The sequence below is a fragment of the Gorilla gorilla genome, chromosome X (assembly GCF_029281585.2).
Source record: "Gorilla gorilla gorilla isolate KB3781 chromosome X, NHGRI_mGorGor1-v2.1_pri, whole genome shotgun sequence".
Classification (NCBI taxonomy): Eukaryota; Metazoa; Chordata; class Mammalia; order Primates; family Hominidae; genus Gorilla; species Gorilla gorilla.
In genome coordinates, this window is record NC_073247.2 from 82,452,321 (window position 1) to 82,473,868 (window position 21,548).

A 21,548-nucleotide genomic window follows, 5' to 3' on the forward strand; every position below is an offset into this window, starting at 1 on the left:
GACTATGTGAAAAGACCAAATCTACGTCTGATTGGTGTACCTGAAAGTGATGGGGAGAATGGAACCAAGTTGGAAAACACTCTGCAGGATATTATCCAGGAGAATTTCCCCAATCTAGCAAGGCAGGCCAACATTCAGATTCAGGAAATACAGAGAACGCCACAAAGATACTCCTCGAGAAGAGCAACTCCAAGACACATAATTGTCAGATTCACCAAAGTTGAAATGAAGGAAAAAATGTTAAGGGCAGCCAGAGAGAAAGGTCGGGTTACCCTCAAAGGGAAGCCCATCAGACTAACAGTGGATCTCTCGACAGAAACCCTACAAGCCAGAAGAGAGTGGGGACCAATATTCAACATTCTTAAAGAAAAGAATTTTCAACCCAGAATTTCATATCCAGCCAAACTAAGCTTCATAAGTGAAGGAGAAATAAAATACTTTACAGATAAGCAAATGCTGAGAGATTTTGTCACCACCAGGCCTGCCCTAAAAGAGCTCATGAAGGAAGCGCTAAACATGGAAAGGAACAATGGGTACCAGCTGCTGCAAAATCATGCCAAAACGTAAAGACCATCGAGACTAGGAAGAAACTGCATCAACTAATGAGCAAAATAACCAGCTAACATCATAATGACAGGATCAAATTCACACATAACAATATTAACTTTAAATGTAAATGGACTAAATGCTCCAATTAAAAGACACAGACTGGAAAACTGGATAAAGAGTCAAGACCCATCAGTGTGCTGTATTCAGGAAACCCATCTCATGTGCAGAGACACACATAGGCTTAAAATAAAGGGATGGAGGAAGATCTACCAAGCAAATGGAAAACAAAAAAAGGCAGGGGTTGCAATACTAGTCTCTGATCAAACAGACTTTAAACCAACAAAGATCAAAAGAGACAAAGAAGGCCATTACATAATGGTAAAGGGATCAATTCAACAAGAAGAGCTAACTATCCTAAATATATATGCACCCAATACAGGAGCACCCAGATTCATAAAGCAAGTCCTGAGTGACCTACAAAGAGACTTAGACTCCCACACAATAATAATGGGAGACTTTAACACCCCTGTCAACATTAGACAGATCAAAGAGACAGAAAGTCAACAAGGATACCCAGGAATTGAACTCAGCTCTGCACCAAGTGGACCTAATAGACATCTACAGAACTCTCCACCCCAAATCAACAGAATATACGTTTTTTTCAGCACCACACCACACCTATTCCAAAACTGACCACATATTTGGAAGTAAAGCTCTCCTCAGCAAATGTAAAAGAACAGAAATTATAACAAACTGTCTCTCAGACACAGTGCAATCAAACTAGAACTCAGGATTAAGAATCTCACTCAAAACCACTCAACTACAGGGAAACTGAACAACCTGCTCCTGAATGACTACTGGGTACATAACGAAATGAAGACAGAAATAAAGATGTTCTTTGAAACCAACGAGAACAAAGACACAACATACCAGAATCTCTGGGACACATTCAAAGCAGTGTGTAGAGGGAAATTTATAGCACTAAATGCCCACAAGAGAAAGCAGGAAAGATCCAAAATTGACACCCTAACATCACAATTAAAAGAACTAGAAAAGCAAGAGCAAACACATTCAAAAGCTAGCAGAAGGCAAGAAATAACTAAAATCAGAGCAGAACTGAAGGAAATAGAGACACAAAAAACCCTTCAAAAAATTAATGAATCCAGGAGCTGATTTTTTGAAAGGATCAACAAAATTGATAGACCGCTAGCAAGACTAATAAAGAAAAAAAGAGAGAAGAATCAAATAGACGCAATAAAAAATGATAAAGGGGATATCACCACTGATCCCACAGAAATACAAACTACCATCAGAGAATACTACAAACACCTCTAAGCAAATAAACTAGAAAGTCTACAAGAAATGGATAAATTCCTTGACACATACACTCTCCCAAGACTAAACCAGGAAGAAGTTGAATCTCTGAATAGACCAATAACAGGATCTGAAATTGTGGCAATAATCAATAGCTTACCAACCAAAAAGAGTCCAGGACCAGATGGATTCACAGCCAAATTCTACCAGAGGTACAAGGAGGAACTGGTACCATTTCTTCTGAAACTATTCCAATCAGTAGAAAAAGAGGGAATCCTCCCTAACTCATTTTATGAGACCAGCATCATTCTGATACCAAAGCCGGGCAGAGACACAACCAAAAAAGAGAATTTTAGACCAATATCCTTGATGAACATTGATGCAAAAATCCTCAATAAAATACTGGCAAACCAAATCCAGCAGCACATCAAAAAGCTTATCCACCATGATCAAGTGGGCTTCAGCCCTGGGATGCAAGGCTGGTTCAATATACGCAAATCAATAAATGTCATCCAGCATATAAACAGAGCCAAAGACAAAAACCACATGATTATCTCAATAGATGCAGAAAAGGCCTTTGACAAAATTCAACAGCCCTTCATGCTAAAAACTCTCAATAAATTAGGTATTGATGGGAATATTTCAAAATAATAAGAGCTATCTATGACAAACCCACAGCCAATATCGTACTGAATGGGCAAAAACTGGAAGCATTCCCTCTGAAAACTGGCACAAGACAGGGATGCCCTCTCTCACCACTCCTATTCAACATAGTGTTGGAAGTTCTGGCCAGGGCAATCAGGCAGGAGAAGGAAATAAAGGGTATTCAATTAGGAAAAGAGGAAGTCAAATTGTCCCTGTTTGGAGATGACATGATTGTATATCTAGAAAACCCCATTGTCTCAGCCCAAAATCTCCTTAAGCTGATAGGCAACTTCAGCAAAGTCTCAGGATACAAAATCAATGTGCAAAAATCACAAGCATTCCTATACACCAACAACAGACAAACAGAGAGCCAAATCATGAGTGAACTCCCATTCACAACTGCTTCAAGGAGAATAAAACACCTAGGAAGGGATGTGAAGGACCTCTTCAAGGAGAACTACAAACCGCTGCTCAAGGAAATAAAAGAGCATACAAACAAATGGAAGAACATTCCATGCTCATGGGTAGGAAGAATCAATATCATGAAAATGGCCACACTGCCCAAGGTAATTTACAGATTCAATGCCATCCCCATCAAGCTACCAATGACTTTCTTCACAGAATTGGAAAAAACTACTTTAAAGTTCATATGGAACCAAAAAAGAGCCCGCATCGCCAAGTCAATCCTAAGCCAAAAGAACAAAGCTGGAGGCATCACACTACCTGACTTCAAACTATACTACAAGGCTACAGTAACCAAAACAGCATGGTACTGGTACCAAAACAGAGATATAGATCAATGGAACAGAACAGAGCCCTCAGAAATAAGGCCGCATATCTACAACTATCTGATCTTTGACAAACCTGACAAAAACAAGAAATGGGGAAAGGATTCCCTATTTAATAAATGGTGCTGGGAAAACTGGCTAGCCATATGTAGAAAGCTGAAACTGGATCCCTTCCTTACACCTTATACAAAAATCAATTCAAGATGGATTAAAGACTTAAACGTTAGACCTAAAACCATAAAAACCCTAGAAGAAAACCTAGGCATTACCATTCAGGACATAGGCATGGGCAAGGACTTCATGTCTAAAACACCAAAAGCAATGGCAACAAAAGACAAAATTGACAAATGGGATCTAATTAAACTAAAGAGCTTCTGCACAGCAAAAGAAACTACCATCAGAGTGAACAGGCAACCTACAAAATGGGAGAAAATTTTCGCAACCTACTCATCTGACAAAGGGCTAATATCCAGAATCTACAATGAACTCCAACAAATTTACAAGAAAAAAACAAACAACCCCATTAAAAAGTAAGCGAAGGACATGAACAGACACTTCTCAAAGGAAGACTGTTATGCAGCCAAAAAAACACATGAAAAAATGCTCACCATCACTGGCCATCAGAGAAATGCAAATCAAAACCACAATGAGATACCATCTCACACCAGTTAGAATGGCAATCATTAAAAAGTCAGGAAACAGGTGCTGGAGAGGATGTGGAGAAATAGGAACACTTTTACACTGTTGGTGGGACTGTAAACTAGTTCAACCATTATGGAAGTCAGTGTGGCGATTCCTCAGGGATCTAGAACTAGAAATACCATTTGACCCAGCCATCCCATTACTGGGTATATACTTAAAGAAGTATAAATCATGCTGCTATAAAGACACATGCACACGTATGTTTATTGCAGCACTATTCACGATAGTAAAGGCTTGGAACCAACCCAAATGTCCATCAATGATAGACTGGATTAAGAAAATGTGGCACATATACACCATGGAATATTATGCAGCCATAAAAATGATGAATTCATGTCCTTTGTAGGGACATGGATGAAGCTGGAAACCATCATTCTCAGCAAACTATAGTAAGGACAAAAAACCAAACACCGCATGTTCTCACTCATAGGTGGGAATTGAACAATGAGAACACTTGGACACAGGAAGGGGAACATCACACCCCAGGGCCTGTTGTGGGATGGGGGACTGGGGAGGGATAGCATTAGGAGATATACCTAATGTAAATGACAAGTTAATGGGTGCAGCACACCAACATGGCACATGTATACATATGTAACAAACCTGTGCGTTGTGCACATGTACCCTGAAACTTAAAGTATAATAAATAAATAAATAAATAAATAAAACCCACCATGTTGTTCATGATCAATATATATATAATTTTTATTCGCCAATTAAAAAAATAAGTTTTTAAAAAAGACAGCTTGTATCCAGAATATATAAAGAACTGTCAAAAATCAGTAATAATAAAACAAAGTACCCTATCTTAAACTGGGAAAAAGATTTATACAAACAACCAAAAAAGATACATGGTTTAATAAAATATTAAACATTAGGGAAATGCTAATGCCACAGTAAAACACTACTACCCACTATCAGAATAGCTAAATTTTTGTTCTTTTTTATTGTTTTAAGTTCTAGGATACATGTGCAGAAAGTGCAGTTTTATTACATAGGCATACGTGTGTCATGGTGGTTTGAGGCACCTATCAACCCATCACCTAGGTTTTAAGCCTCATATGCATTAGCTATTTGTCCTGATGTTCTCCCTCCCCTCCCCGCCCCCAACAGGCCCCAGTGTGTGTTGTTCCCCTTCCTGTGTCCATGTGTTCTCATTGTTCATCTCCCTCTTATGAGTGAGAACATGTGGTGTTTGGTTTTCGGTTCCTGCATTAGTTTGCTGAGGTTGATGGCTTCCAGCTTCATCCATGTGCCTGCAAAAGACATGATCTTATTCCTTTTTATGGCTGCATAGTATTCCATGGTGTATATGTACCACATTTTCTTTATCCAGTCTATCATTGATGGGCATTTGGGTTGGTTCCATGTCTTTGCTATTGTGAATAGTGCTGCAATGAACACACGTGTGCATGTATCTTTATAATAGAATGATTTATATTCCTTTGAGTATATACCCAGTAATAGGATTGCTGGGTCAAATAGTATTTCCGGTTCTAGATCCTTGAAGAATCACCATGCTGTCTTCCGCTATGATTGAACTAATTTACATTCCCACCAACAGTGTAAAAGCATTCCTATTTCTCTACAGCCTCACCAGCATCTGTTGTTTCTTGACTTTTTAATAATCTCCCAGAATGGCTAGATTTTTTTAAGTGGACAATTTCAAGTGCTGATGAGGATGTAGATCAGCTAGAACTCTTAAACATAGCTGGTTCACAGGTGAAATTGTATAGTCGCTTTAGAAAACAGTTTTGCAGTTTCTAATAAAGTTAAACATGTATTTACCATGTAAGTCCACAGTCCCACTCCTAGATATTTACCCTACAGAAGTAAAATATTATCATCGAATTAACTGGGCATGGTGGTGCACACCTGTAGTCCCAGCTATCCAGGAGGCTGAGGCAGGAGAATCGCTTGAACCTGGGAGGTGGAGATTGCAGTGAGCTGAGATCATGCCACTGCACTCCAGCCTGGGTGACAGAGCAAGACCCCATCTCAAAAAAACAATATTATTATCACAGAAAATATGTAAAGAGATGTTTTACAGCACCTTTATTCACAATTGTCAAAACTGAAAACTTTGAACTTGTCTCAGAGGTGAAAAAAAACCCTGAAAACCATTCAAATATCCTTCAACTGGTGAATGCATTTTTCCATACTGTGGTATTTCCATACTATGGAATGCCACATAGCAATAAAAAAGAACAAACTGTGGATAAACACAATATGGGTGAGTTTCAAATGCATTAAGTTAAGTGAAAGAAGCTCAAAAAGATTCATACTATATGATTTCATTTATATGACATTCTGCAAAAGACAAAACTATAGAGATAGAAGAGATTACTGATTTCCAGGGCTGAAAGTGGTGAGAAGGAGTAACAGTAAAGGGCCCTGAGGTATTTTTTTTCTACATTGTGGTGATAGTTATATGACTGTATGCACTTATCAAAACTCAGAATTTTTAACATATATAAACCTCATAGGACCATACACTAGCAAGAGTAAATTTATTATATGTATCTTCAATATACATGACTTTTAAAAAATGGTCACAGACAACTGGAGAAGAAATAAAAGGGTTGATCTGATGTTGTATTTAAAAAGTAAAATAATTTTTAAAAAATAATGTTAAAACAAAAGATTTAACAGGAAAATTACTAATATTTTTGCCATTTTTACTGGCAAAAAAGCTTCAAGTTATTTTACCCTTAAACACAGTATATCAAGTAAAACAAATGCCTAAAAGTCTCTAATGAAAACTTTGATGATGAACATGACAGCAATATTAACCTCTAATTTACTATTCCTTAATTATTATACAGGTATACTTTACTATTCTGGAACATTTCTTTTTTAATGTAAAATAAATGATCTTTTTTCTTAAGGAGTGAATAACAGAGTCCTTTGTACGTAGTAGGTGTCCAAAAACAGTTGCTTAATTGGATTCGTATACATTTTGTTTGGATCCATTAATTTAAGTTTCTTAACTTCTGCCGAACAAATGGCAACCAGTCTGGAGCTCAGACTCCTTCAGGATTAATTCAGCTACCTGAGGGCTGAAGGCATTAATATCTGAGCAAAGGCATATCTATAACCAATTCAACATATATGTGCCCATGCAGACACACCAGCTAGGAAACTATGCTTAACTTAATGGAAAGGCCTCAACATTAATGGGATGAGGGTCATGTGTGAAATTCCAAGACTGTCCACTCTGTGGAGAGAAACTCCATCTCAAGGCCAAATCTCTCACCAATCACCTCTCAAATAAGTGAAAACAATCAAAAGGTACCCCAACTTTCATTTTTTGAAGACAATTCTTAACTGATATGGGTTTTTAGTATAATCTCACCCACACACAGCTTTTTAAATTTAATTTTTGAATAGGTTGGTTTAAATAAAAGTATAAAAAAGTACATAGTGATAAGACTTTCCCCTAATTCTTGTCCCGCGTTTGCCCAGTTCCTATTCCCTCAATAGGTAACCACTGTTCTTTTACTTTTATATAACCTTCCACAGTTTCTTTTTGCATTGTTGTTTCACCTTTACATAGGAAAGGCAGAACATATATTCAATTCTATTGTCTTAAAAACAATGTTTTTTTCCCACTGTGGTTGAAGAGGATTATTTATTCTTTGTGTTAATAGTCAAATATAAGTGACAAATAAAATTTATACCTCTTTCAGAGTTGCCCTCTATGACTGCAATCTTGAATATATAAAATTGAGTGAAAATGTTTCTAGGGTCATGTCGTTCAGCTTCTGCCACTGCCTCTTTGGCCTGGAAAGAAAAACATTGGGTCATTTTAATAAAATCTACAAGGAAGGACTTACCATATTTTACTAATATCATTAAGGTAGTCAAAATGGCTGAGGGATACTCACAATGAAAATATATGAATCTAAGAAAAATATTTGCAGAAGTGCTCTTCTAGAATGCTAATGCAACAGTGAGTTATACTTCTGGAAATAGAGTAAGTTAGATATGTCAGACCAACCCTCCTGCTGAAAACAACCAAAAATATTGGATGATATATTAATTTTTTTCCAGAAAGAACAAAAGAGCAACTGACAAGATAGTAAAAGAATTACCAAGGCAAAATCTAAGGAAAACTGAGGTCTCAGAGAGGTAAACAGAAAAGTAAAGTCGCTTTTATCTGGTAAGCATTTGCAAATGTAAGCAAATGTTAACTTCAGTTTTGAGGGACATCACTAGGTCAGGGGAACAGATATCAAGTTCCAAGGGATCACACTCCTAGACTAGGGACAAGCCAAAAGTAAACCCACTCCTACCCACATCCCTGGAAAACTGCAAATAAAGTTACCTTAGTGCTGAATAGAAGGCAGCACAATGGGGTGGAGGGAAACAATCCATGAGGTGTAATACTAGGAGACTCATGTATTCACTGACCCAAACTACATTATACAGGAAGCTAAAAGACCTAAAGCTGAGAATTTAGTTTAGATAGCTCGCAAGCATCTACAGAAGCAAATGTAAATCTTCTCTGGGGGAAAGCACCTTATGTCAGCCTTCGAAATATTTCCATAAATAATTTTTCAAGAACCATGAGTTGTACACGTTACAAAAATAACAAAGCACACTCGGAAACAAGGTACCATAAACAGCAGAAACAAGAGATAGCAGAAGCAGACCCTCAAGATGCAGATACTAGAATTATGAAAAACTGGTTATAAAACACCTATGTTTTCAAAGTCTAAAGAAATACAATGTATGTTCAAAATATATGTATGTGGGTTGATACACAGTGGTACAAATTAACACAGTTATAGTGGTTGTTTCTAGATGGTATCCATTCTGTCTCATTATTACCTGTGCCATACCAGTTATTAAATACTTTGCATATCAGTGAAGTTAGTAGGAAACAGAGACCATAAAATGTGACCTTGGGGATCTGAAACAAAGAAGCTTTTTGAAATGAAAAACCCAATTACCCAAATTAAAACATAATAGACAGGTTTAATAGCAGATTAGAAACAGGTGAAGAGAAAATTAGTGGGCTGAAAGAATAAAATAGCCAAAATGCAGCACAGAGCGATTACAAACATGGAAGACAGTTAAGAAAGGATTCTATACTTTCTAGGATAGCCACTAAAAGATTAGAAGCAGTAAATAATTTTCACACTAGTAGAAGGGGAAGACTGCAATGAAAAAAAAATGAAAATAGTATTTTTAACAACTGGTGCTGGAACAACTAGACATCCACATGTAAAAAAGTAGAGCTAGACACAGACCATAAACCTCTCACAAAAATTAACTGAAAATGGATTATAACCTAAATATAAAAACCCAAACTATAAAACTTTTAGAAGATAACATAGGAGAAATTTTAGGTGAACTTTGGCAATGACTTTTTAGACACAACACCAAAACCATATCTATAAAAGAAAAAACTGGTAAGTTAAACTTCATTAAAATTAAAAACTGCTCTGTGAAAGACAGCATTAAGAGAATAATGATAAAAGCCACATATTGGGAAAAAATATTTGCAAAACACATATCTAATGAAGGACTGGTATTCAACATGTATGAAGAATTCTTCAAATTCAACAATAAGAAAATAAACAACCCAAGTATAAAATGGGCAGAAGACCTGAAGAAACACTTCACTAAATAAAATATACAGATGGCAAATAAGTGTATGAAAAGATGCTTAACATCTTATGTCATTAGGGTTTTGCAAATTAAAACAGCAATGAGATATCACTATGCATCTATTAGAATAACTAAAATTCAAAACACTTTAACGACATATAATGCTGGCAAGGATGTGGTGCAACAGGAACTCTCATTCATCACTGGTGGGAATGAAAAATGGTATAGCCAACTTGGAAGACAGTTTGGCAGTTTCCTACAAAACTAAACATACTCTTGCCATACAATCCAGCAGTTGCACCTTTGGTATTTATTCAAATGTGTCAAAACTTATGTCTACACAAAAATCTACATAAAGATATTTATAGTAGCTTTCTTCATAACTGCCAAAATTTGGAAGCAACTAAGATGTTCTTCCATAGGTGAGTGTATAAACTAATATATCCAGATAGTGGAATATTATTCAGCACTAAAAAAAATTAACTACCAACCCATAAAAGGACATGAAGGAATCTTAAATGCATATTGCTAAGTGAAAGAAACCTATTTGAAAAGGCTACATACTGCACGATTCCAATTATGTGACATTCTGAAAAGGCAAAACTATGGAGACAGTAAAAAGATCAGTGGTTGACACTAGTTCAGTGAGAGGGAGGAAGGGATGAATAGATGAACCACAGGGGGTTGAACTATTCTGTATGGTATCATAATGGTAGACACTTTTTTATACATTCATCAAACCACATATGATGTACAACACAAAGACTAAACCCTAATGTAAACTACGGACTTTAGTTAAAAATAACATATCAATATTGGCTTATTAATTGTAACATATATAGCACACTAATGCAAGATGTTAATGACAGGGGAAACAGTATGTGAAGAACGGTGAGGGGTATATGAAAACTCTCTATATTTCCTACTCAATTTTTCTGTAAACCTAAAACTGCTGTAACAAGTAAGGTCTATTATTTAGAAACATTGATCCCAAAGAAGGCAAGTGAGGAGAGAAAAAGAAACAGGATAGAAATGACAAATAGAAGCCGGGCACGGTGGCTCACGCCTGTAATCCCAACACTTTGGGAGGCTCAGGCAGGCAGATTCCCTGAGAACAGGAGTTTGAGACCAGCCTGGCCAACATGGTGAAACCCCATCTCTACTAAAAATATAAAAATTAGCTGGGTGTGGTGGCACACATCTGTGATCCCAGCTACTTGGGAGGCTGAGGCATGAGAATCACTTGAACACGGGAGGCGGAGTTTGCAGTGAGCAGAGATTGTACTACTGCACTCCAGCCTGGGCATAAAGTGAGACTCTGTCTCAAAAAAAAAAAAAAAAGAAATGACAAATAGAAAGCATAAAGTAAGTTATAGATTTAAACTCAGATATACCAATATTGTATTAAATGTATAAACACGAAATGCCCTAGTTAAAAAACAAAAATGGTCAGACTGGATTAAAAATATGTAACTACATATTTTTTAGAAGTGGCACACCTAAAATATAAATGTATTAAAAGTTCAAAGTAAAGGGATTAGAGAAGATCTATCTGGAAAATATTAACCAAAGTGTGGATATATTAATATCAGACAAAAATGACTTTAAGGCAGAAAATAATACTAGATATAAAGAAGATCACTGCATAACAATAAAACTTCAACAAACAAATATATTACAGTACTAATTTTGTACGTATAAGTAGTATGGCCTAAAATATATAAAGCAAAAATGATAAAATTAAATGAAGAAATAGATCAATTCAAACCATAAAGGGATATTCCAGCACCTCATCTCAGTAAGTGATAGAGTAAGTACACAAAATATGAGTTTTGATACAGAAGATTCAAATAAAATGAACAAACTTAATCTAAATTTATACATGTGTGTATATAGGTGGTCTCTGTCTTATGATTTTTTGACTTTACCACGGGTTTATCAGGATGTAACCACATCGTAAGTCTGGGAGCTCCTTACAACTTATGACAGGGTTATGGTTTCTACTAAATGTATATTGCCTTTTCATCATTATAAAATCAAAATATCATTAAGTCAAACCATCATAAGTTGTAGATGCCTGCCATTTTGCCAACATTAACTGCATTTTCACCTTACGATATTTTCAACTTACGATAAATTTATTGGGATATAACTCCATCGTAAGTCAAGGAACATCTGTACATATATGTACATACACAGTGCCTAAAAACTGCAGAAAACACATTTTTTTCAAGCACACACAGAATATTTACAAAAAGTGACCATTTACCTAACCATTAAGCAAATCTAGTCTAGGAAGAATCCTCTACTAAAGTCTTCAGAGAGAGCATAGCTTTATCGACACCTTGATTTTGGACTTCCAGCCTCCAGAGCTATAAGTGCATACATTTCTGTTGTTTTAAGCCACACAGTTTGTAGTGCTTTGTTATAGCATCCCTAGGAAACTAATACCGTATCTATACAACAACAACACAAAAAAACCCTAAAGCAAACATCATATTTAATGGCAATTTATGGTAGCTTTCCCTTTTAAATCCAAAACACCACTTTAATTCAACATAGTGGTTGAATTATTAGACAAAATAAGACAAGAAATATATAAAGCATATTGAAAAAGAAGAAACACAATTGTCAATTTGTATGATTGAATATGTAGACAACCCAGAAGAATTTATAAGCAAATTATTACAATTATTAAGAGACTTTAGCAAAGGTAGCTGTGTGTATATATATATATATATATATATATATATATATATATATATATGCCATATGAGGCTGGGCATGGCTGATCATGCCTGTGATTCCAGCACTTTGGGAGGCTGAGGTGAGAGGATCATCTGAGTCCAGGAGTTTGAGACCAGCTTGGGCAACATAGTAAGACCCCCGTCTCAACAAAAAAATTTTTTTAAATTAGCCAGGCATGGTGGTGCATGCCTGTGGTCCCAGCTACTCAGGAGGTTAAGGTAGGAGGATTACTTGAGCCCAGGAAGTTGAGGATGCTGTGAGCTGTGTTTACACCACTGCACTCCAGCCTAGGTGACAAAGTGAGACCCTGTCAGTAGGTAGGTAGGAAGAAAAAAAAACTATACAAAATGATTCTGGAAATATGTGGTAGAGGTAACATTTCTCTGAATTCTCATGAAAAACAACTGAGCATGCAGATGGCAAAACCAAAAACCACAGACAGCGTTTATAACAAAACTGAGTGACAAAGTATCCCGAGGCATTAAGAAACACAAGTGGGTGGAGAAAAAGCAACAACAGCTACAAGACCTGCATTATGTCAGCATCTGTACAGGATGAAGAAAAAAAAGGAAGTAATAGGGGAGCGTCTAATGGACTATATAGAAAAGGAGGACCCCAAAATTGGCTTGTAGAAATCAACTGAATAGCATGATGGGGAAACTGGAGAATAGCAGTTGAAATTGGGAGATAATTTGCTTTCTCCATTATTGAGTGAGTGCAAGGACCTCATATCAAAGATGTACTAAAGAAGCGATAGTAGTCTAGGCCCTATGAACCCTTAAAGCTTACCCACTAGAGCTCCCCTCTGAGAGGCTCCACACTAAGGAGAAACTGCTGAGAGTACAATAAAAAACTGAACAGGACAGTGACAACAAAGATGAAAGAAAAAGTATAGATCAGTGTTGTCCAATAGAGTTCTGTGATGGTGGAAATATTCTATATTTGTGCTATTCAATAGAGTAGTCATTAGCCACACATGGCTATTTAGCACTTGAAATGTGGCTACTGCAATTGAAAAAATAAATTTTTATAACTTTATTTAATTTTAATTAATTTAAACTTAAACGTACATAGCCACACATGCCTCATCGCTATCATATTGGACAGTGTGGGTGTACACCAAAAGACAGAGAGAAGCAGAGCCAGGAAATCTCAGAATAAAAGCTGCCTTATTTTTAAACACTAACAAACCAAACCAAACCAAAAACAAAAAAGGGAGCTCTGTGAAGTAGTAACACTTTCTAAATGTCTACCTTTTTATAAGTTAAGGAAAACTAATTTCACATCAAAATGAGAAACAGTAAAGCTTTAAGTTAAATACCCTAAAAAGTTGCAAAAAAATTTAAATAAAAAGCAGCAGCAGCATCAGCAGCAGCAAAGTATCCCCACAGAAAATGAAAGCATGTCAGAAAAATGTGCTCAAAAAACAGGTCAAAATCATAACCGACTATTTAAAAATGAGCTAAACACATTTAAAAATAAATCATGCTGCTATAAAGACACATGCACACGTATGTTTATTTCAGCACTATTCACAATAGCAAAGACTTGGAACCAACCCAAATGTCCAGCAATGATAGACTGGATTAAGAAAATGTGGCACATATACACCATGGAATACTATGCAGCCATAAAAAATGATGAGTTCATGTCCTTTGTAGGGACATGGATGAAATTGGAAATCATCATTCTCAGTAAACTATCGCAAGGACAAAAAACCAAACACCGCATGTTCTCACTCATAGATGGGAATTGAACAATGAGAACACATGGACACAGGAAGGGGAACATCACACTCTGGGGACTGTTGTGGGGTGGGGGGAGGGGGGAGGGATAGCATTAGGAGATATACCTAATGCTAAATGACGAGTTAATGGGTGCAGCACACCAGCATGGCACATGTATACATATGTAACTAACCTGCACATTGTGCACATGTACCCTAAAACTTAAAGTATAATAATAATAAAAATAAAAAAAATGATACAAGATATGAAAGATCAACCTAAATAAGAATTAGCGGCGGGGCATCGTGACTCACATCTGCAATCTCAGCACTTTGCGAGGCTGAGGAGGGCGGATCACCTGAGGTCAGGAGTTCCGCCTGGCCAGCCTGGCCAACATGGTGAAACCTCGTCTCTACAAAAATACAAAAATTAGCCGGGCACGATGGCGGGTGCCTGTAATCCCAGCTACTCGGGAGGCTGAGGGAGGAGAATTGCTTGAACCTGGGAGGCGGAGGTTGCAGTGAGCCGAGATAGCACAACTGCTCTCCAGCCTGGGCGACAGAGCGAGACTCAGTCTCAAACAAACAAACAAACAAACAAAAAAACCCATAGTAATAATTAGAAAAACTCAGAAATGAGGTGGTAGAGCTAAGGAAAATATTAGAAGTAAAAGAAGTCATTTCAGAAATGAAGACTAACAAGAAGAAAGTCAAAAGTAAATAAATACAGCCAATAATGCCAAAAGAGACTAAAAGTGAAAAAGAAGAAAAAATTTGAAGTTAAGAAGGAATGAAGATAATGTATATTTTACCACAGTAAAAGATAAACACTGAAAAATGAAGATACCCAAAGTGATCTACAGATTCAATGTAATCCCTATGACAATTCCAAGGGCATTTTTTTTTCATAAATAAAAAAACCCATCCTAAAATTCATATGAAGTTTCAAGGGATCCTGATTTCAAGACTTAGCTATGAAGATATAGTAATCAAAACAGTATAGTACTGAGATAAGGACTGACATATAGACCAATGGCATATAATAGAGAGCCCAGAAATGAACCCTCACATATATGGTGAAATGGTTTTTGACAAGGGTTCCCAAACTATTCAATGGGAAAAGGACAGTCTTTTCAACAAATGGTGCTGGGAAACCAGGATATCCACATGCAAAAGAAAGAAGCTGGATCTTTACCTTATATCACACATAAAAATTAACTCAACATGGATTAAAGGTGTAAACATAAGAGCTAAAACTATACAAGTCTTAGAAGAAAACACATGCGAAAATCTTCATGACATTGGATTTGCAAATGACTTCTTGGATATGACACCCAAAGCACAGTCAACAAAAGAAAAATCAGATAAATGGGCCTCATCAAAAATTTTTAAAAATCTACGGTTCTTCAAAAGACACTAAGAAAAAGACAACCCACAGAATGGGAAAACATATTTGCTAATCATATTTTGGTAAGGGGTTAATATCTGAAATATATAAATAATTCCTACAATTCAACCACTATAAAATACAAATCCCAATTAAAAATGGGCAAAGGACTTCAACAGATGTTTCTCCAAAGAAGATACACAAATGGCCAATAAGCACATGAAAATATGTTCAACATCACTGGTCATTAGGGAAATGCAAATCAAAAACACAACAAGAGAACACTTCAAACCCATTAGGATGGCTTTTATCAAAAAACTTAAAAACAGTGAGTGTTGACCAGGATGTGGAGAAATTGGAACACTTGTGCATTACTGGTGGGAATGTGAAATGGTACAACCATTGTGGAAAAAAGTATGATGATTGTTCAAAATGTTAAATACAGAATTACCACATGATCCAATGATTATATTATTAGGTAAATACTCAAAAAAACTGAAAGCAGGAACTCAAAAAGATACTTGTAATATCTATGTTCATAGAAGTATTTATTCATAATAGCCAAAATGTCAAAGCAACCCAAGTGTCCAATGAACAGATGAAAGGATAAACAAAATGTGGTACAGTCATGTGTCACTTAACAACAGGGGTACATTCTGAGAAATGTGCCATTAGGCAATTTCATCTTTGTGTGAACACCATAGTGTACTTACACAAACTTAGATGGTATAGCCTACTATACACGACTATATGGTATAGCCCATTGCTCCTAGGCTACAAATCTCTACAGCATGTGACTGTACTGAATACTGTAGGCAATTTTAATGGTAAGTATTTATATATCTAAACATATCTAAACCTAGAAAAAATACAGTAAATATAGGGTATAAAACATAAAAAATGGTACACCTGTATAGGGTACTTACATAAATGGAGCTTGTAGGACTGGAAGTTGCTCTGGGTAAGTCAGTGAGTGCTGAGTGAATGTGAAGGCCTAGGATATTACTGTATACCACTGTAGACTTTATAAACAGTGTATACTTAGGCTACACTCAATTTATAAAAGGATATTTTTCTTTCTTCAATAATGGAGTTTACTGTAACTTTTTAACTTTATAAACTTTTTAATATTTAAAAAACTTTTTGAGTATTTTGTAATAACACTGAGCTTAAAATACAAACATTGTACAGTTGTACAAAAATTTCCTTTTTATATCCTTATTCTACAAGATTTTTGATTTTTAACACTTTAAAATCTTTTTTGACTTTTCAAACTTTTTGTTAAAAACTAAGACATGAGCAAACACATTAGCCTAGACCTACACAGGCTCGGGATCATCAGTATCACTGTCTTCCACCTCCACATCTTGTCCCACTGGAAAGTCGTCAGGGGCAATAACATGCATGGAACTGTCACTTACTATGATAATGCCTTCTTCTGGAATACTTCCTGAAGGACCTGTCTGAGGCTGTTTTACAGTTAATTTTGTTTTATAACTTTGTTTTATATACTCTAAAATAGCAATAAAAGGCTGGGCGTGGTGGCTCACGCCTGTAATCCCAACACTTTGGGAGGTCAAGGTGGGTGGATCACCTGAGGTCAGGAGTTCAAGACCAGCCTGGCCAACGTGGTGAAATCCCATCTCTATTAAAAATACAAAAATTAGGGATGGAGCCAAGATGGCCGAATAGAAACAGCTCCAGTCTACAGCTCCCAGTGTGAGTGACACAGAAGACAAATGATTTCTGCATTTCCAACTGAGGTACTGGGTGCATCTCACTGGGGACTGTCGGACAGTGGGTGCAGGACAGTGGGTGCAGCGCACCGAGTATGAGCCGAAGCAGGGCGAGGCATTGCCTCACCCAGGAAGTGCAAGGGGTCAGGGAATTCCCTTTCCTAGCCAAGGAAAGGGGTGACAGACGGCAGCTGGAAAATCAGGTCACTCCCACCATAATACTGTGCTTTTCTAAGGGTCTTAGCAAACGGCACACCAGGAGACTGTATCCCACGCCTGGCTCGGAGGGTCCTACGCCCACAGAGCCTCGCTCATTGCTAGCACAGCAGTCTGAGATCAAACTGCAAGGCAGCAGCAAGGCTGGGGGAGGGGCACCCGCCATTGCCCAGGCTTGAGTAGGTAAACAAAGCAGCCGGGAAGCTCAAACTGGGTGGAGCCCACCGCAGCTCAAGGAGGCCTGCCTGCCTCTGTAGACTCCACCTCTGGGGGCAGGGCATAGCCAAACAAAAGGCAGCAGAAACCTCTGCAGACTTAACTGTCCCTGTCTGACAGCTTTGAAGAGAGTAGTGGTTCTCCTAGCATGCAGCTGGAGATCTGAGAATAGACAGACTGCCTCCTGAAGTGGGTCCCTGACCCCCAAGTAGCCTAACTGGGAGGCACCCCCCAGTAGGGGCAGACTGACACCTCACACAGCCGGGTACTCCTCTGAGACAAAACTTCCAGAGGAACGATCAGGCAGCAACATTTGCCTGATATCCACTGTTCTGCAGCCTCCGCTCTGATACCCAGGCAAACAGGGTCTGGAGTGGACCTCCAGCAAACTCCAGCAGACCTGCAGCTGAGGGTCCTGTCTGTTAGAAGGAAAACTAACAAACAGAAAGGACATCCACATCAAAACCTCATCTGTACATCACCATCATCAAAGACCAAAGGTAGATAAAACCACAAAGATGGGGAAAAAACAGAGCAGAAAAACTGAAAATTCTAAAAATCAGAGCGCCTCTCCTCCTCCAAAGGAATGCAGCTCCTCATCTGCAACGGAACAAAGCTGGATAGAGAATGACTTTGACGAGTTGAGAGAAGAAGGCTTCAGACGATCAAACTACTCCGAGCTAAAGGAGGACATTCAAACCCATGGCAAAGAAGTAAAAAACCTTGAAAAAAGATTAGACAAATGGCTAACTAGAATAACCAATGCAGAGAAGTCCTTCAAGGACCTGATGGAGCTGAAAACCATGGCACGAGAACTACGTGGCGAATGCACAAGCCTCAGTAGCCGATTCGATCAACTGGAAGAAAGGGTATCAGTGATGGAAGATCAAACGAATGAAATGAAGCGAGAAGAGAAGTTTAGAGAAAAAAGAATAAAAAGAAATGAAAAAAGCCTCCAAGAAATATGGGACTATGTGAAAAGACCAAATCTGCATCTGATTGGTGTACCTGAAAGTGACGGGGAGAATGCAACCAAGTTGGAAAACACTCTGCAGGATATTATCCAGGAGAACTTCCCCAATCTAGCAAGGCAGGCCAACATTCAGATTCAGGAAATACAGAGAACGCCACAAAGATAATCCTCGAGAAGAGCAACTCCAAGACACATAATTGTCAGATTCACCAAAGTTGAAATGAAGGAAAAAATGTTAAGGGCAGCCAGAGAGAAAGGTCGGGTTATCCACAAAGGGAAGCCCATCAGACTAACAGCTGATCTCTCGGCAGAAACTCTACAAGCCAGAAGAGAGTGGGGGCCAATATTCAACATTCTTAAAGAAAAGAATTTACGACAATATGTCTGTACTTAATGCCACTGAACTGTATACTAAAATGGTTAACTGTAAATCACTTTCAATGGTAAATTTTATGTTATGTATATTTTACCACAATTGAAAAAAATCAATTGAATTTCTATATGTTAGCAATGAACAATTGGAAATTGAATTTAATAGAAATTGAAATTAATAGACCAAGATCATTTGTAATATCATCAAAAACATAAATTCTTTAGGATAAAGTTAACAAAATATATACACAAGATTTTTATGCTTGAAAACTACAAAATATTGATGAGAGAAATTAAAGACTTAAATAAGTAGAGATCTATGCTGTATTAATGGATTGGAATACTTATTAATACTGTTAAGATGTTAACTGTCTCCAAATTGATCTATAAATTCAATGCAATCTCAATCAAAATTCCAGCAGGTATTTTTGTAGAAGTTGACAAGCTAATTTTAACATTTAAATGAAAGTATAGATAACCTAGAATAGTCAAAATGATTCCAAAAAGGAACCAAGTTAAGGATTTACACAGCTTAAGTTTTCTACTTACTATAAAACTACAATGATCAAGAGAATGACGTATTAGCATAAGAATAGATATCTAGAACCAATGAAATATAGTACAGTCCAGAAACAGATTCAAACACTTATGACCAATTGATTTTTGACAAAAGTGCCAAGGCAATTCAATGGAGAGAGGATAGTCTTTCAATACTGGTGCTTGAACAACATGATGTCTATATGGAAAAAAAATGAAACTTTATCTATTTCACACACACACACACACACACACACACACACACACACACACACACACACACTTAATTCAAGATAGATCACAGACCTAAACACAAAAACTAAAAGTATAAAATTTTTAGAAGGAAGCATAGGAGAATTTTTTTTGCCATTTTGATGTAGGCAGAGATTTCTTAAATAAGACATAATAAGACATAAACCATAAAAGAAAAATATAATACATTTGATTTCATTAAATTAAAACCCATAACACACCTAGTAGAATAGTTAAAACTTAAAAGATTGGAAATGCCATATGTTGACAAGGCTGTGGATGAACTGGCATTCTCATTCATTGCTGGTATGCTGGCATGTATGTATAATGGTACAGCTGCTTTGGAAAACAGCTTGACAGTTTCTCATAAACTTAAAAATACACTTATCATATGACCCAGCAATTTCATTTCTAGAAACTTTGGTTTCTCCAAAGAGAAACCAAAACAAATACCCACACAAAGACCTGTACTTCAGTGTTCATAGTAGCTTTATTCATAATAGCCTCAAACTGAAAACAACCAAAATATCCATTAGCAGATGAACGGATAAACAAATTGTGGTATATCCACACAATTGACTACTATTCAGCAATAAAAAGAAACTAGTGGTATATTCAACAACAAGGGTGATTCTCTAAAATTCTAAAATTGAGTGAAAGAAGCCAGATTTAAAAAAAAGGTAAAGTACATACCGTGTAATTCCATTTATATGAAACTCTAGGAAAGATAAATCTAACCTATAGTGATAGAAAGCATACCAGTCATTGCCTGGGGCTGGGAGTGGAGGTGAGGATTGACTGGGAAGGAACACAAGGAAATCTCTCGGGATAATGGAAGTCTTCTATATCTAGACCATGGTAGTGGGTAAATTTGGGGTATAAAGTTGTCAAAATTATTGAACTATACCTAAAATGAATGCATTTTTGTATGTAAATTATATTTTTATAAATTCATTTTAAAATAAATTAGTAATGACTTGCAAGGGTTCCTTTAGTTTTAAAATTCAGTGATTAATGAGCCTAGTCCCCCACAAAATCCTCTTTGACTATAATACATTTTATCAGGTTATACTGATATTTCAGAAAAATGTGGGCAGAAGATACCTCAAAGTTCTCTTAGTCAAAAAATTCTTCTGATGCTTGAATCTCCTCTATAACATTTATACCAAGTCATTCAGTCTTTACTTAAATATATTCAAGAAGACAGAATTCACTATATTTTAAGAAAATCCATTTCATTGTTTTGGTAGGTCAAATAATTAAGAAAGGATTTCCTTATGATAATCCAAAATCTCACTCCTTGTAGGTCTCACCCATGGAAACACTCATGAAATAAATTTAATTTCTTTACTCCCTGACAGCCATTCAAATATTGGAAGAAAGCTATCGTGTTTCTCGTAAATCTTCCATTTCCCAAGTTTAACATCCACACTTCCTTTATTCTTCAAATTATATGATTTTTAGTGCTCTCACCATCCTCAGTGCCTTCCTTTTGGCACACTTGGGTTTGTCAATATCCTCCTTCATAAGTGGTGCCCCTCAGTCCAATACAATACAGATGCTCCTCAACTAATGATGGGGTTACATCCTGATAAACCCATGGTAAACTGAAAATATCCTAAATAGAAAGTGCATTTTCAACCTATGATGGATTTATCCAGACATAACCCCATGGTAACTTGAGGAGCTTATTGAATGAGTATTGCTTTCATACTATCATAAGATTGATAAATCCTAAATCGAACCCTTGTAAGTCAAGGGCTGTCTATAC

General features: G+C 36.8%; 1 protein-coding gene across 2 annotated transcripts in view; it reads right to left on the bottom strand.

Annotated features, from left to right (window-relative positions):
- TEX11 (testis expressed 11) overlaps positions 1-21,548 on the bottom strand; it is a 383,978-nt gene that overhangs the window by 115,697 nt on the left and 246,733 nt on the right. For both annotated transcript variants that reach the window (XM_055376139.2, XM_004064340.5), the window contains exon 17: positions 7,679-7,781. In XM_055376139.2, the coding sequence (XP_055232114.1) occupies positions 7,679-7,781 (103 nt within the window). The remainder of the gene's footprint in view (positions 1-7,678; positions 7,782-21,548) is intronic.